The sequence below is a fragment of the Podarcis tiliguerta genome, assembly GCF_965153285.1.
Source record: "Podarcis tiliguerta genome assembly, chromosome: 10".
Taxonomy (NCBI): domain Eukaryota; kingdom Metazoa; phylum Chordata; class Lepidosauria; order Squamata; family Lacertidae; genus Podarcis; species Podarcis tiliguerta.
This window is the reverse complement of record NC_139543.1, coordinates 68,330,351-68,347,451: the sequence shown is the minus strand read 5'-3', so window position 1 is coordinate 68,347,451 and position 17,101 is coordinate 68,330,351. Positions and strand designations below refer to the sequence as shown.

Here is a 17,101-nt window from a genome sequence, read left to right as displayed (position 1 = left end):
ACCTTGGAGGAAATGTAAGGAACAGATAAATGAGGATGGGGTCTACTTTTACTGCTAAAGCTAAGCCCTTTGTGGCTTAGGGCCCTCATATTTATGAGACCGCCTCTCCTGGTCTGCCCCGCAGAGGACCTGAAGGTCCATGAATTATCATAGTTTAATGGTCCCTAAGGAAGTCAGATTATCCTCCACCAGGGCCAGGGCCTTCTCAGTGATGGCTCCAACCTGGTGGAATGCTCTGTCCCATGAGACCAGGGCCCTGCAGGATTTAACTTCCTTCCGCAGGGCCTGTAAGACAGAGCTATTCCACCTGGCTTTCAATTTGAACGTAGCCTGATCTTTTATTCCCCTTCCTTCCCTCCCCCTCCCCATTTTATGAAGATTACCCGCTCTGGGATCCCACAGCTAATTCGCCCCTGGTCTCCTCGCTGGCCCAAATAGGACTAATTTAGCCAGCTAGCCCTGGTGATCATCTACTGTTTATTGGATCGATTTCCCCCCTAAATTGATTTTTGAATTCTGAATTTATTGTTATTCACGTTTTATACTGTATTTTATGCTGTTTATTCATTGCATTAATTCAGAGTTTAAAATTTGTTGTTAGCCACCCTGAGCCCGGTTTTCTCAACCAGGAAGGGCGGGGTATAAATACAAATTTATTTATTTATTTATTTAAAGGAAGGGGGACTATGGGAGTAAAACCTGCGTTTCCCCCCCCCCTCCATTTTTTTATTGATTTTCCACATTTATAACAAAAATGACATAGAAAAACACAAAACAAAACTCCTTACAATACTAAAAGAAAGAAAAAAGAACAAGAACACTTATTACTTCTAGAATCCAAGTTAACTTTCATTGTAATCTGACTTCCTTGATTTCCTCCTAACTGAATTTCATTGTAACACCTTTGTAACAGTTTTCCAAAATCATCTTTCTAATAAAATTAACTCCTTCAATTTACTATCTTCCTCTCTTTTCTTTTTGGCTTAAATCCATATTACTATGCAACTTTCCTATTCCAATCCTAGGCCTATCAGATACTTTCAAGTATCTTCTAATTATCTGATATTACAATATTTAGCTAAATAGCCTTTAAATTTCTTCCAATCTTCTTGGTGTTCCTTTCTGATTGCGGATTGTAAAACCTGCCTCCTGCTTATCTCCCCATGCGCTGCTATTTCAAACTTCTGCACTGAAATCAACGAGCACAGCTACCATAGTCCCACAGCCCTTGCGGGAATTCTGCAAGCCCCCTTTCGAAAAGGAAGAATCCGGCCGGTCTGAATTGTGTGGGCTGGCTGCCCTCTGCTGGATGCTGCAGTCAGAGCCAAAGGAAGCAGAAAGAGCTGCTTCTGTGGATGTTTGCAGATTGAGGAATCTCTCCCAGGAGAGGCTCCCTCTTTGAACCTGCGACCTTCTGCATGCAATGCAGTAGGTCTACTACTGAGCTGTGTCCCTTCTCGTGCTTCAAAATAGGCTCTCATCTACACAGAGGCCAACCCAGAGCATGCTTCTTGGTTATGCGATCCAAGGGTCAGTGGTAACATGCGCAAAAGCCATTTGGTGCATCACCACCGTCCCAGAATACCTTCTGAGCACACAAAGGCAACCCAGTATATCTGAAGGAGCGTCTCCCATCGTTCTGCCTGGACACTGAGGTCCAGCACCGAGGGCCTTCTGGTGGTTCCCTCACTGCGAGAAGCCAAGTTACAGGGAACCAGGCAGAGGGCCTTCTTGGTAGTGCTGCCCTCCCTGTGGAACGCCCTCCCACCAGATGTCAAAGAGAACAACTACCAGACTATTAGAAGACATCTGAAGGCAGCCCTGTTTAGGGAAGCTTTTAATGTTTGATGTATCACAGTATTTTTATATTCTTTTGGAAGCCGCCCAGAGTGGCTGGGCCAGATGGGCGAGGTATAAATAATAAATTATTATTATTATTATTATTATTATTATTATTATTATTATTATTATATAACCCAAGAGAGCCAGTGTGGTGTAGCGGTTCAGAGCGGTGGACTCGTAATCTGGTGAACTGGGTTCAAGTCTCCACTCCTCCACATGCAGCTGCTGGGTGACCTTGGGCCAGTCACACTTCTCTGAAGTCTCTCTGCCCCACTCCCCTCACAGAGTGTTTGTTGTGGGGGAGGAAGGGAAAGGAGAATGTTAGCCGCTTTGAGACTCCTTAAGGGGAGTGATAAAGCGGGGTATCAAATCCAAACTCTTCCAAGTAGACTCTCTTGATGTGATGATAGATTGGGTAAGAGATGTGGGAGATAACATAATGTTTGAAGACTGGGAAAGGTTGTGGAGAAAAGGGGTCAAGTTCACTGCATGTACGGTGTTAAAGGAAAATATTATGAAAACGATGTAGAGCTGGTACTTAACCCCTGTAAAATTAGCAAAGATTTATCATAATAGTGATAATCTATGTTGGAAATGTAAAGAAAAAGAAGGTACCTTTTATCATATGTGGTGGACCTGCCCCAAGGTGAAAAACCTCTGGGAGAGGATTTATAATGAACTGAAAAAAATGTTTAAATATACATTTATTAAGAAACCAGAAGCCTTTCTTCTTGGAATAATAGGTCCGGAATTGCCCAAGAAAGATGTTAGATTGTTTTTGTATGCCACAACTGCTGCTAGGATTTTGTTGGCCAAGAATTGGAAACTACAAGAAGTGCCAACAGTGGAGGAATGGCAGATGAAGATGATGGACTTTTGGGAGCTGGCCGACCTGACCGGAAGAGTCCGTGACCAGAAGGAAGCACCATGAGGAATGGATGAAATTCAAAGACTATTTAGCTAAATATGCTAAGATAATTTAAATAGAATTACTTGCCATTACCAGATTGGCTTAGGATTTAAATATGTGATGTTATAGAATAATATGTTTAAAGTTAATATGAAAAGGAAGAAAGATGTTACTTGACTAAGTAAATTTTATGAGAAATTAGTTTTGGAAAACTGTTACAATGATATACATTGAAATTCAGCCAGGGGGATACGAGAAAGTCATCCAATAATGTTAACAAAAGTGGAATTATTACAGTTAGGATTTTTGTTTGTTTGTTTATAAATTTGGAAAATTAATTTGAAAATTTGAAAAAAAACCCAAGTAGACTCTCTTGGGTTTCTTCCCCTTAACTCACCCGACTGATTTCTTTCTCCCTTTTTCGCTCCTTGGGTCTTTTCTTCAGAGGCTCCAGGAGTTCTGTGGTTGCCGTGGGTGTTGCTGAAACATGCTCTGCAGAATTCGGCTCTGTGTCCAGCTCAAGACTGGAAGGCACCTACAGAGACAAAAATCAAGGAGGTTTTATGACAAAGAAGCAGTCCTGAGGTGCTAAAAGCCCTTTCAGAAGATGCAGGCTGCCCCACTGGGGCAGAACAGAGGACTGTGGCAATGCAGCCTCAGCCATGTCTGATCCATGCTGGATCAGGCCAGTGGCCCAACTAGTTGAGCATCCTGTTCTCACAGTGGCCAACCACTGTGGAAAGCCTGCAAACAGGATTCAAGCACAAGAGCCTTTTTCCCTTCCTGCCGTTTCCAGAAAGTGGTATTCAGAAGAACTGCTGCCTCCAAGTTTGGAGGCTGAGAATAAACATCATTGTTGTTGTTTAGTTGTTTAGTGGTGTCCGACTCTTCGTGACCCCCTGGACCAGAGCACGCCAGGCCCTCCTGTCTTCCACTGCCTCCCGCAGTTTGGTCAAACTCATGTTAGTAGCTTCGAGAACACTGTCCAGCCATCTCATCCTCTGTCGTCTTCTTCTCCTTGTGCCCTCCATCTATCCCAATATCAAGGTCTTTTCCAGGGAGTCTTCTCTTCTCATGAGGTGGCCAAAGTACTGGAGCCTCAGCTTCAGGATCTGTCCATCCAGTGAGCACTCAGGGCTGATTTCCTCCAGAATGGAGAGGTTTGATCTTGCAGTCCATGGGACTCTCACTGCCTTGCCGTGGCGAAGGGGCTTGAATAACTCAGAGAAGCTATGAACTATGCCATGCAGGGCCACCCAAGATGGACAGGTCATAGTGAAGAGTTTTGACCAAACATGATCCACCTGGAGCAGGAAACCGGCAAGCCACGCCAGTATCCCTGCCAAGAAAACTAAATGGACAAAGACAACAGAGATAAACATCATGGTGAAATGTAAAGAAAAGGAAGGAACTTTCTATCACATGTGGTGGGAATGTAAAAAAGTGAAAAACTTCTGGGAAATGATATATAATGAGATGAAAAAGATATTGAAATATACATTTATTAAGAAACCAGAAGCATTTTTACTTGGCATTGTAGGAGATGATATTAATAGACAGGATTGTAAGTTGTTTTTATATGCAGTGATGGCAGCAAGAATATTATTGGCACAAAAATGGAAGCAAGAAGAATTACTGATGAAAGAAGAATGGCGGATGAAACTGATGGACTATGCAGAATTGGATAAATTAACAGGAAGGATTTGAAACCTGCGGGACCAGAGATTCTTAGATGACTGGAGTAAATATACAAACTATTTGAAAAGTAATTGTAATGAACAGATTACGCTAGTAGGACTGCAAGATGTTTTGTAAGGAGGACTATTTGAAATATTACAAGAAATACTATGAGGAGAATTATTAGTTAATGATAGGTAAAGGGTAAAGGGACCCCTGACCATTAGGTCGAGTCATGGCCGACTCTGGGGTTGCGGCGCTCATCTTGCTTTATTGGCGGGGATTCGAACCGCCGACCTTCTGATCGGCAAGTCCTAGGCTCTGTGGTTTAGCCCACAGCGTCACCCGGTAGTGATAAATCGGGCTATCAAATCCAAACTCTTCTTCTTCTCACACTGGAACTCTGTGTGAGATTTCATGCTACTCTGCTATTTTTGCCCATGTGCTGATGTGCTGTTTTCAGGCATGGAGCCAGGGCGTGACTGGTTTGGGCACCAGCCCTGACAGGACTTAGGTTCCTGTTTGTGAGGTTCCAACTGGGGCATCTGTTTGGCCACTGTGAGAACAGGATGCTAAGCTAGACGGGGCTGTGACCTGTAGGAGTCCAGGACAGGGTCGTTCCCAACCCACTTACAGGCCACCTAAAAGCTCCGATGGCTTAAATCACTCCACTCCAGTCCTGCTCTTTGTGCCTCTAAAGAAATGTTCCAGTTGATCAGCACCTGTTGGGCATCAACAGAAACACACCTTGGTCCTTAACCTTCCCAGGTAATTGCATCGAACCAAACGCGTGAGCACCCTATCTTTGTTCCAAGACAGTTTCCTCACACTGGCTCATGGATATTACTGGAGTATTTGCAAAGGGGTAGCTTGCCGCTGTGTACTTATTGACACTTGCTGTATTCTCTTTCTGCTAAGAAATTTGGAGACTTGCCACTTTAGCTTGAACCAGCCATGATGTTTGTGTATGTGTGTAACTAATGTGGGTTAAACCACAGAGCCTAGGACTTGCCGATCAGAAGGTTGGCGGTTCAAATCCCCATGACAGGGTGAGCTCCCGTTGCTCGGTCCCGGCTCCTGCCAACCTAGCAGTTCGAAAGCACATCAAAGTACAAGTAGATAAATAGGTACCACTCCGGTGGGAAGGTAAACAGCGTTTCCGTGCGCTGCTCTGGTTTGCCAGAAGCTGCTTAGTCATGCTGGCCACATGACCCGGAAGCTGTACCCCGGCTCCCTCGGCCAGTAAAGCGAGATGAGCGCGCCAACCTCAGAGTTGGTCACGACTGGACCAAATGGTCAGGGGTCCCTTTACCTTTTAAGGAGTCTCAAAGCAGCTAACAATCTCCTCCCCCCCCCCCACAACAAACACTCTGTGAGGTGAGTGAGGCTGAGAGACTTCAGAGAAGTGTGACTGGCCCAAGGTCACCCAGCAGCTGCATGTGAAGCAGCGGGGAATCGAACCCAGTTCACCAGATTACGAGTCTATCACTCTTAACCACTACACCACACTGGCTCTCTTTAACCACTACACCACACACACACACACACACACACACACACACCTCTACTGAGGTTCTTAAAGCATGAAATGCTTACAAAGTCCAATATTCTTGCTGGATTCCCCAGGCAAGTCGCAAAACTTAGCTCAAAATAGCGCATCCCATTATAGAGGCAAAAAACGCAGATAGATTGTGCAGAAGGAAGAGAAAGATAGACGCAATACAGAAATTCTCAGTAGCAGGATATTTATCTCATTACTCAAGGGCTGTTTGTCCTCAAGTCTCACATGACTCTGATAAACACAGCCCAGCTGCAGAGCTTTGAGAAAGTTCAGGAACATAAACCTTTACCCATAAAACTCCACAATCCCTGAGAAGTCCAACTGATATTCAGAGCCTCAGACTGCCTCTGACCATGGGGGGCAGAACATGGCCTTATCCTCTTCTGTGAATTTGCCTAATCTTTTGAAGCCATCCACACTGGAAGTACAGTTCGGATTTCGAGCTGATGGGTTTCAATGGTGGGCGAGAGGCAAAATTTCAGCAGGGTCTAGCGAGGGGAGAGCGTCCCCAGACTCAAATGGGTTTGGCTTGAAATAAGTTCAACTATTTCCTCCCACACTGAAGAGAAAGAAAACGGACAAATAATATGCATCTTTTTTATTGAGTTCTGGAGGTAGTGCTTACACCGAATAGGTCTCCATCTGTCTTCATCTTTTCTGGGATCTCTGTTACCTGACGTGGTGCATTCTCTAGCGAGTGGAGATGGGACTCTGGATCAAGATGAAGGGAGCTCTGTTCTACCTGAGGAAACAGAATAATCTCTTTTGGGGTGTCATAGGGGATATTAAACAGAACACGAGCCAATCACGTGCTACTGCGGCATATGCAGCCAATGTCGCTTTATTTTTTATTAACGGAAATATCATTTCAAAGATCAAAAAATCAACAGTAGCACTTTACTCAGCACGGGTAAGGCCACATTGGAAATCTTGTGCTTACTTCTGGGTGTGTAGCTAAGAGGGCTGCTGGGAAAAAAGACTGATAAAGTGAGAGTTTGAAAGAGGATCAGGATCTGGAGGATAAATATTGAGAAAAAATCAGGATGTCCTGAAATGTAAATGTAGCAGCGGCATCAGGGTTATCATGTTTGTTGTGGTCCATAATTTTTGCTTAAGGATCGAGCTCAGAGTATACACAGGCCAAGTTCAAGGTGTTGGATTTCCAGGCCAAGTACAAGGTGTTACTCTTGGTACATAAAATTCTCGACAGCTTGAGACCAGTTTACTTGAAGGATATATGCCCACTTGACTGCTTTTATCATTGCTGTTACAAGTGCCACATAATATTCACTATACATTTTCAAGGAATCGATCCTATAGTGTGGCATCACCTGTTCTCTGAAACTACCTGCCTAATGATATTAAGCAGGTGCCTTCCCTATATTATTTTCAACACCCACTAAACTCCTTTTTGTTTGCAAAATTACAGCCATGTAATTTTATTTTGTGTGTGTGTGTTTAAAACTGTTGATTTTATCTATATTTTGATAACTTTTATTGTCTGCTTGTTGTTAACGTTTGATCTTATTGGTATTTTCTTATCAATATTTTATATTGTTTTAAGTAAGCCAGAGGTCTTACTGAATCAATGACCCTGGGCTGAAAAAGATCCCTTGTTCGGTGGATTCCTGGACAAAGCAGACCGTGCAGATAAGAAGTAAAGGGAAAACTTCCAGTGAAAATGAACTATTACATTTTCATACACACAGAAGAAAGGAAAGGAATTTATTTTAGAAACAATAATACTGATTTATTGTGGACTGATAATTTGTAGAGTTACCTCACTTGTAGATATTGGAAATGTTAAAATACTGTATGTGCAGGAATTAGCAGGTGGATAGCTGATGGCTAAGGATAATAAGTTAACAGCAACAACAACATTATTGTAATAGAAGGTTAATTGCAAGGAAAAGAATGTGAATTAGAAATAACTGGGAAAATAATGGAGCAACAAGAGGACACATCAATATTGGAGTGTGGGAAACCAATTTTGGGGGAAATTGTATTAAATTTGCTTTAATTTGTGATGGATTTGGTAAAATTTGGGAAATCAATATAAATGATTTGTCAGACAAAAGAGGAAAAGATCCTCTGTTCCTGGTTTACAATACCAATGCGTTACCTCTCCCTCTGTCTCCATCCTTACTGATGTCTCTTCCAGAGACCAAACTCCATCCTGGGTCACCAAGATGGCAGCCTCAGTAGCTTCTGCCTGCTCCAAAGAGTCCTCTTCCATCGTCCTTTGAGGCAGAGTTGTGCTCTGTCTGTCCAGATTGTCCTTGGCTTTCTCAGCATCCAGCTCCCATAGGCCTGTGTGGTTGGCTGTCACTTCTGACACCATGTTGTCACCAGGATTGCGGTTAGCAGTTGTCATGATCTTCAGATCTGCAATGGTCTGATGACAGAAAGAAAATGCAGCTTGTGAGGCACCAGGGAACATAACTTCTGGGAGCTGAGCCAGCCACTATGTCTTAGAAGGGAGTTGAGGAGAAGCCTAGTGTTATGTACTGAGAACAATAGGATCCAAAATGCAGCAGTCTGATTGGTCCTAGAACAATAGGATCCAAAATGCAGCAGTCTGATTGGTCCTAGAACAATGCAGTAGTATGATTGGTTGGCAGGAACCACCCAATCATGCTCCAGATATAAGTGAATCCACAACCTGATTGGCTTACAGTAGAATTCCAGAATTAGCCAATCATGTGCAGCCCATTGTGTAAATAATGTATATAAAGCAGATACTTTGAGGGGACATTCACTCATTCCTCCTCACCACTATGAGCTGAATAAAGAGCATGAAATCACTTTGTGACTCTGAGTATATTTCACCTAGAGAAACGATAACCTGCTGGAAAACGACCTGAAAATGATTTACAGATGGTATCTAACTGCGAGGAGACTTGTTAAAATGTATAAGACTGAATCAGATAAGTGCTGGAGATGCAATGAGACTATGGGTATGTTCTATCATATGTGGTGGACCTGTAAAAGGGTAAAAGAGTATTGGGAAATAATTCATAATGAATTGGGGGGAAACTGTTTAAAAGTACTTTTCCACAAAACCCCAGAGTCCTTTATATTGGGGGTAATTCAGATGGAAATTCCCCGGTTTCAAAAAAGGTTATTTACGTACCTCAAAGTGCAAGTAGATAAATAGGTACCACTCTGGCGGGAAGGTAAACGGTGTCTCCGTGCGCTGCTCTGGTTCGCCAGAAGCAGCTTAGTTGTCTTTGTAGAACTCAGCAAGGAGAATGACAGAGGCAAAACCAAATTGGTTGGCTCTGCCCATCATTGGCTCTGGCGCCACCTAGTGTTGGCCTCCCGGGCTCCTGCCCTACCAGTTCCAACCGGGACCAGCAACCCAGGAAAAGATGATTCCTCACCTTCACCTTCACCATTTTTTGAGTTTAGTTCTAATCTGAGCAATTACCTGAGCAAGAGTGGCAGGCAGGGAAGTGGGGGGAGACAAGAGATATTCCTCAGCTTCTGGAGATGGGGATTCCAAATCGATGCTCGGCTGTTCTCGGGCCACTTCGGTGGTGCTAGCTAGATGCTTGCTGGGAACATCAGACTTCCGTGGGCTCTGCTAAAATTATACACACAAATGTGTTATAGGAATTCTAAGGTCTCATAATATTGACACACCACTTAAAATGCAAGATCCCCAAGCGGCTTACATAAAACACAGTTAGAGAATTAGAAAAAGGAAAAAAATGTATATGCAACATATAAAACAAAAAATACAAAGAAAGGTATCAGTATAAGGTGGTCAACAAAACATTCAGTTAAATAGTAATAAATAATCAAATGGAACAGTGTGAGGAATCTTACGAGCGCAGGAATACAAACGTAGACTAAAGGTAAAGGTAAAGGACCCCTGACAGTTAAGTCCAGTCGCGAACGACTCTAGGGTTGCAGTGCTCATCTCGCTTTACTGGCCGAGGAAGCCGACGTTTGTCCGCAGTTTTTCTGGGTCATGTGGCCAGCATGACTAAGCCACTTCTGGCGAAACCAAAGCAGTGCACAGAAACGCCGTTTACCTTCCCACTGGAGCGGTACCTATTTATCTACTTGCACTTTGAAGTGCTTTCAAACTGCTAGGTTGGCAGGAGCTGGGACCGAGCAACGGGAGCTCACCCTGTCGTGGGGATTCGAACCACCGACCTTCTGATTAGCAAGCCCAAGAGGCTCAGTGGTTTAGACCACAGCGCCCCCCGCATCCTAGCCATGGACAAATAACAATTATTATTTGGAATTCATTTTTATAAATAGCTTTTTTTAATAGGAAAAAAATTAAAAACCATTTCATACACACACATGCTCCGTTAAAATCATACAGATAATTACAATAGGAACAACCCGGCACCAGCCCTATCATTAAAAGCAGCCAGTTTCCAAAAACCTGCCAGGACACCAAGGCAGAAATATTTCTGTCACTGGCTAAAAGCATTCCTGTTCACCCAAACCTACCCAGCCACTTAGAGAGTTCAGGTCATTCTAATCCATGGGTAGGCAAACTAAGGCCTGGGGGCTGGATCCGGCCCAATCGCCTTCGAAATCCAGCCTGCAGACAGTCCGGGAATCAGCATGTTTTTACATGAGTAGAATGTGCCTTTTTATTTAAAACGCATCTCTGGGTTACTGGTGGGGCATAGCGTTATGTACTGAAGTTCTCACCCTGGGCCAGCAGGGGGATACTGTAGATAGTTTTCACTCAGCTCCACATATGCAAATAAGTGACGTTGAAAGTGACGTTCAGGGATTGGATAGTTTTAGAAAGTTGTTACTGTTGCATTGTAGTGGAGCTCTATATAAGCAGGCTGGCTGAACACTTCAGTTCAGTTCTGTTCTGGCCTGTGAATAAACAAGTGCTGTCTGAAGAATCGTGTGTCGTCTGATATGTTCACCCACAACTTAACACATAGGAATTCATTCATTATTATTTTTCAAAATATAGCCCGGCCCCCCACAAGTTCTGAGGACAGTGGACCGGCCCTCTGTTGAAAAAATTTGCTGACTCCTGTTCTAATCTGTTTTAGTAGCCTAACTTTCGTATGTTTTAAGTAGGGTTGTGAAATAAGTATAATAATAATAATAATAATAATAATAATAATAATTTCATTTTTATGGATATCATGTTTATAAATATCATAAATATCACAAACCGTCTTCACCTGCCAGCAGAAGGACAACAAGGAGGGAAGGAGCTAGCTGAGTTTCCCTAGACAGAGTTCCAAAGTCTGGGAGCAGCCACCGAGAAGGCCCTCTCCTGCGTCCCCTGTGAGGGTGGCACATAGTGTTGTCCTTCTGCGATACTCACCACATCACCGGTGGTTTGCTTAGAGCCTTGCTTCTTCTTGGCTGACTTCCCCTTCCCCTTCCTGGAGCCGGCCACTTGCTGGCTCACCAGTTCGACCCCGTCCCGGAGGAGCAGGTCAGACAGCTCCTTCAACAGCGCCAGCTGCAAGTTAAAACAAAGAGGCGCAACAGGCTAGATCTCATGAAGCAACCAAGAGGAGAGATTGGTGTGGGTGTCCTGCTGAGACAATACGGTCCAAATTCTGGATCTCCTCTCTATCTTCCCTTTTCCCCGTGCGCTATTGGTAGGCTATTATTTTTTATTAAATTTTTAATCCCCCCCCCCCATTCTTTATAATCACACTTTAATCCAGGGATGTCAAATAATTTACAGAACAACCATTCAGTCGAAAATCTAACAATAGCATGCATCAAAATCATCCTCCTATTAGTTATACATAACAGTATATACTTTTGTCCCTACTCATTTATCCTAATTTTTTTTCCTTCCTCCTTTAACCCCTCCCCACAAAACTTGTTCTCTCTTCAAATCTTTAACCATATGCACAGATTATTCATTCTAATATGAATGCTTGGGTTGCCTTCCCCCTGTGCTATCCAATTCCTATAACTTGTCCATTTATTCAAAATCTTTTGACATTTGTTTTCCCATGTATCTTTCGTCATTACCTGTTCAAATATGTCAGATTGTATATATGGCAGGCTATTAAAAAGAAACAGTAAGCCCTCAACTTCTGTGGGGTGTTACATTCCTAAAGCCAAAATTGTGAATGACACCTTCATGATGGAAGGAAGGTAAGAGATAAATGTAAGAAAGCGCCGTGAGGCGTTTAGTGGATTTACTTAGCTATTTAGAAAAATAGTTATACAGTGGTACCTCGGTTGTCAAACACTTTGGAAGCTGAACGTTTCAGTTTTGGAATGCCAAAAACCTGGAACTGAATGCTTCCATTTTTGAACGCGCCTTGCCGACTGCCCATTGCACCTCAGTTGTTGAACATTTCGAAAGTCAAACAGTCTTCTAGAATGGATTACGTTCAACAACCGAGGTACGATGATAGGTAGATGATAGATAGGTAGATAGGTAGATAGGTAGATGATAGATTAGTCGTTTAGTCGTGTCTGACTCTTCATGACCCCCTGGACCAGAGCACGCCAGGCACTCCTGTCTTCCACTGCCTCCCGCAATTTGGTCAAACTCATGCTGGTAGCTTCGAGAACACTATCCAACCATCTCGTCCTCTGTCGTCCCCTTCTCCTTGTGCCTTCCATCTTTCCCAACATCAGGGTCTTTTCCAGGGAGTCTTCTCTTCTCATGAGATGGCCAAAGTCTTGGAGCCTCAGCTTCAGGATCTGTCCTTCCAGTGAGCACTCAGGGCTGATTTCCCTAAGAATGGAGAGGTTTGATCTTCTTGCAGTCCATGGGACTCTCAAGAGTCTCCTCCAACACCATAATTCAAAAGCATCCATTCTTTGGTGATCAGCCTTCTTTATGGACCAGCTCTAACTTCCATACATCACTACTGGGAAAACCATAGCTTGAACTATACGGACCTTTGTCAGCAAGGAGATGTCTCTCCTTTTTAAGATGCTGTCTAGGTTTGTCATTGCGATAGATAGATAGATATAGATATAGATAGATATAGATAGATATAGATATCATAAAAATACGTCACAACAATATTAAAACATAAAACCACGCAATAATTTTATTGAAAAGTTAAAAACTAGTTAAAAATAAAAAAGAACTTTAAAAATAAAATTGCTCCCGGTACATAGTTCCCCAGACTTAATTTCCATAACCTTAATTCCAGAATCAGTTTTGTCTCTCTCTAAGTCATTCAGTAGGTTTCAACCTACCTTGATGCCATAAGCTTCGAAGAGTCTTTCCAGATCCTGCACTCGGAACAAATGGCAGCAGTAGTCATAAACAGGATTGTTCATCATGTGCAATGCAAAGGCAAGAGACAGAAAAAATAGTTTTCAGCTGCAGTGTCGCCATGTGGACTGTATATGCATTATAACTCAACGACACCAGGTGGCGCTGTGGAGTCCCATTTTCGCCAACCCGATTTCTCATGCAAAGCTTACAACGCATTTAAATGAAACATTTCTCTGATGTGTCTAGATCCAGACAGAGACTCTTAACTGTAATTAAGAAAAATATATATATTCAAGTGACGGGACAGGCTTGGCAGCAGATGCAGAGTTTTAAGAGTTCAGAATCTGGGAGGATATTAGGACAGGACAGAAGGAAAGTGAAATGTAATACCTGCTTCCTTTATAAGGTAAAGGTAACCCTGACCCTTAGGTCCAGTCGCTGATGACTCTGGGGTTGCGGCGCTCATCTCGCTTTATTGGCCCAGGGAGCTGGCGTACAGCTTCCGGGTCATGTGGCCAGCAGGACTAAGCCACTTCTGGTGAACCAGAGCAGCGCACGGAAACGCCGTTTACCTTCCCGCCAGAGTGGTATCTATTTATCTACTTGCACTTTGACGTGCTTTCGAACTGCTAGGTTGTCAGGAGCAAGGACTGAGCAACGGGAGCTCACCCCGTCGTGGGGATTCGAACCGCCAACCTTCTGATCAGCAAGTCCTAGGCTCTGTGGTTTAACCCACAGCGCCACCCGCGTCCCATTGCTTCCTCTATAAAGTTCCTGCTTTTTACACTTACATTCCAGCAACTGAGCTATTGGCAAAACCTGTTTGGTGTTTCACAACTTTCTGACTAATTGCAGGACCTTAGCCAGACCTAGCAGAGACATCGCAGATTGGCAACTTGGCTGCAGACAGGATAGACAAAGCAGGAACCAGGAACTTGTAGTTAGGTGTTTATTATATACAGCGGACTATTTACAGGAACAGAACACGGATTTTATGCTAGCTCTCTCTGACACGACTAAACAACTCCTACACTCACTGACACACTGAACCACTGAACTCCAAACTACCAGTTAGTAGGCCATTAATTATCACTCCCTAGAGAGAGCTTGACCAATCAGGGAGCTGTCTCCATGTCTCTGTTATCACCAGGCAGACTTACTCCTTCAGATTGCCTTCTGGCTGTCTGCCAAACCTTAATTGACTCTGTTTGAGTAGCTGCACGTACACAGTTTCCCAACATGAGCTCCTTTGATTCCCCTCAGACCTACCCATTTAGATGCATAGGGGTTTGAGATCTGACTGCGCATAACCAATATACATTTTCCCATTCAGAACAGATGGATATACCGCCAGAGCATAAACCATAGGAGGAAGATGAATCCAGATGTTGGCTGCTGTCCGGAGACAGCAAACTCATGGACCTCCAGAGATGTTGTTGGGACTACAACTCCCATCAGCCCCAGCTCAGAGCTGATGGGAGCTGTAGGTTTGGGTTTATTAAATATGCACATCCCACCAAGAAAGCCCCAAAGTAATTTCCAAGCAAAGCAGAAAAAGATAATAAAAAAGTGACATAGACATGATGTAATAAAACAATCAGAATCCAACAATGTCTGGATGGCTAAAGGTTCCTGATCCTTGTTTTTGGGACAGCGTTGGTGTTATGTACTGAGCTTGGATCCTGGAATAATTGGCAGGTGGGATCCTAGAAAGCAGCAACTTGATTGGTCTGCAGGAGCCACCCAATCCGGTTCCAGGAGGGAGTGAATCAGCAGGAGCAGCCCAATCAGGCTCCAGGAGGGGAGTTGAACCAGCCAATCACGTGGGACCCATTGTGTAAATAATGTATATATAGCCAGAGGTTTTTGGGGGAAACTCACTCACTCACTAATGACCATGAGCTGAAATAAAGAGCATGAAATCAACACTCAGCTACAAGTATATTTCACTTGGCTTTTGATGCTTCTTGCACCTGAAACCACAACTTCAAAACAATGCACACACTGCTCTTTTTAAGCCCGAAAAACGGCACACCTTTGAAAATGCTAGAGGAGGACAAAAATCAATTAAAACTGAGAAAGTTTGAGGATATAATCATCTCACAGACTGGTTACAATACCACCAGTTGAACGACATCTTTAAAGCAGAGGAAAAAAATTGGCTTTGCGACAGAAATATCAGAATTAGAGAAAGGTCTGTTGAAAAATAATGAAAAATTGCTTTCCAAAATGTACAGGCTATTGTTAGACTGGGAAGCAAAATAAGAAGAAGTAAAATCGGTGATGGTGCAGCGGGCGACGAACTTTGGATATAACATACAGATGGCGGAATGGGAAAATTTATGGAGAAGGGAACTGAAATTTACGGCTTGTTTTACTATAAAAGAAAACTTTATGAAGATGCTATACAGATGGTACATCAACCCCAGCAAATTGGCCAAAATGTACAAAACCAATTTATGCTGGAGGTGTAGAGAGCTAGAGGGAACAATGTCCACATGTGGTGGGGTTGTTAAAAAATAAAGAGCTTTTGGGAACTTATATATAATGAATTTTTTAAAAACTGTTTAAAACAATGTTTATAAAAAAACAAAACCCTGAAGCCTTCCTCTTAGGTATTATGGCATCAGACATCCCGAGAGAGAAAAGAAGGATTTTTTTGTATGCAGCAACAGCAAGGATACTGGTTGCCAAGTGATGGAAAGGAGATAAAATCCCATCAAAAAAGGGATGGCAAGTTAAACTGCTTGAATACACAGAACTAGCGAATATGACGGAAAAGATCAGGGATAGATTGACCCAAAAGTTTAAAAAGATTTATAGGCAATATTTAAAAGAACATTGTCCCAATATTAAAACTTTAGAATGCTTTGAATAACTCTCAGAATTGCATAAGGTATAAAGAACACAAATAAGATATAACACAGGTTAAGTTTGTTGAAAATACAGGCAAGTAACAAGGAAACGAAGAACCCACAACAAGGAGGTCAGAAGTCAATGGCTAAATTGTTTTTGTGTTTTCGCGTTGTACTCTTTCCTTTCCTTTCTTTTTTTATGAGTTATGTGCTGTTTTTGTTTGTTTGTTTTCACTGTGTGCCTGTGTTGATTATAAACCAATAAAGATTGAAAAGAAAGAAAGAAAGAAAGAAAGAAAGAAAGAAAGAAAGAAAGAAAGAAATTGGAAGGAAGGAAGGAAGGAAGGAAGGAAGGAAGGAAGGAATTTGCTTCCAGCTGCCACTGAGAAGTTTCATTTTATGCCCACCCTATCAGAGCGCTGATCAATCTGTTTCAACATGCAAACCAATATTTGTCTGGTTTTACCTTGATGTCTGTTCCTTTGCCAGGTGGCCCAGGGTCTCCCTTTGAAGAGAAGCAAAAAAACAGGTGAGTAAATCAATCTGTCAAAGGGTAAAGGGACCCGGGTGGCGCTGTGGGTAAAAGCCTCAGCGCCTAGGACTTGCCGATCGAAAGGTCGGCGGTTCGAATCCCCGCGGCGGGGTGTGCTCCCGTCGCTCGGTCCCAGCGCCTGCTAACCTAGCAGTTCGAAAGCACCCCCGGGTGCAAGTAGATAAATAGGGACCGCTTACTAGCGGAAAGGTAAACGGCGTTCTGTATGCTGCGCTGGCTCGCCAGATGCAGCTTGTCACGCTGGCCACGTGACCCGGAAGTGTCTGCGGACAGCGCTGGCTCCCGGCCTCTAGAGTGAGATGGGCACACAACCCTGGAGTCTGTCAAGACTGGCCCGTACGGGCAGGGGTACCTTTACCTTTACCTTAAATCAATCTGTCAGTTCAAGTACAGACCTTGAAACGGAACATTCATGAAGGCAGCGGGTCCTTTGCGACCCTGAGATCTTCTGTCTGAGAAGGGCCACAGAAATGATCAAGGAGATACAGAAACTCCCCAGGAG

General features: G+C 43.3%; 1 protein-coding gene across 1 annotated transcript in view; it reads right to left on the bottom strand.

Annotated features, from left to right (window-relative positions):
- The window catches only part of LOC310659032 (uncharacterized protein), a 131,338-nt gene that overhangs the window by 101,403 nt on the left and 12,834 nt on the right, over positions 1-17,101 (bottom strand). Inside the window, exons 7-13 of the mRNA XM_083401897.1 lie at positions 16,513-16,551; positions 13,170-13,205; positions 11,311-11,451; positions 9,421-9,576; positions 8,113-8,385; positions 6,616-6,732; positions 3,150-3,287 (exon numbers count right to left, since the gene is read on the bottom strand). Of these exons, the coding sequence (XP_083258023.1) occupies positions 3,150-3,287; positions 6,616-6,732; positions 8,113-8,385; positions 9,421-9,576; positions 11,311-11,451; positions 13,170-13,205; positions 16,513-16,551 (900 nt within the window). The remainder of the gene's footprint in view (positions 1-3,149; positions 3,288-6,615; positions 6,733-8,112; positions 8,386-9,420; positions 9,577-11,310; positions 11,452-13,169; positions 13,206-16,512; positions 16,552-17,101) is intronic.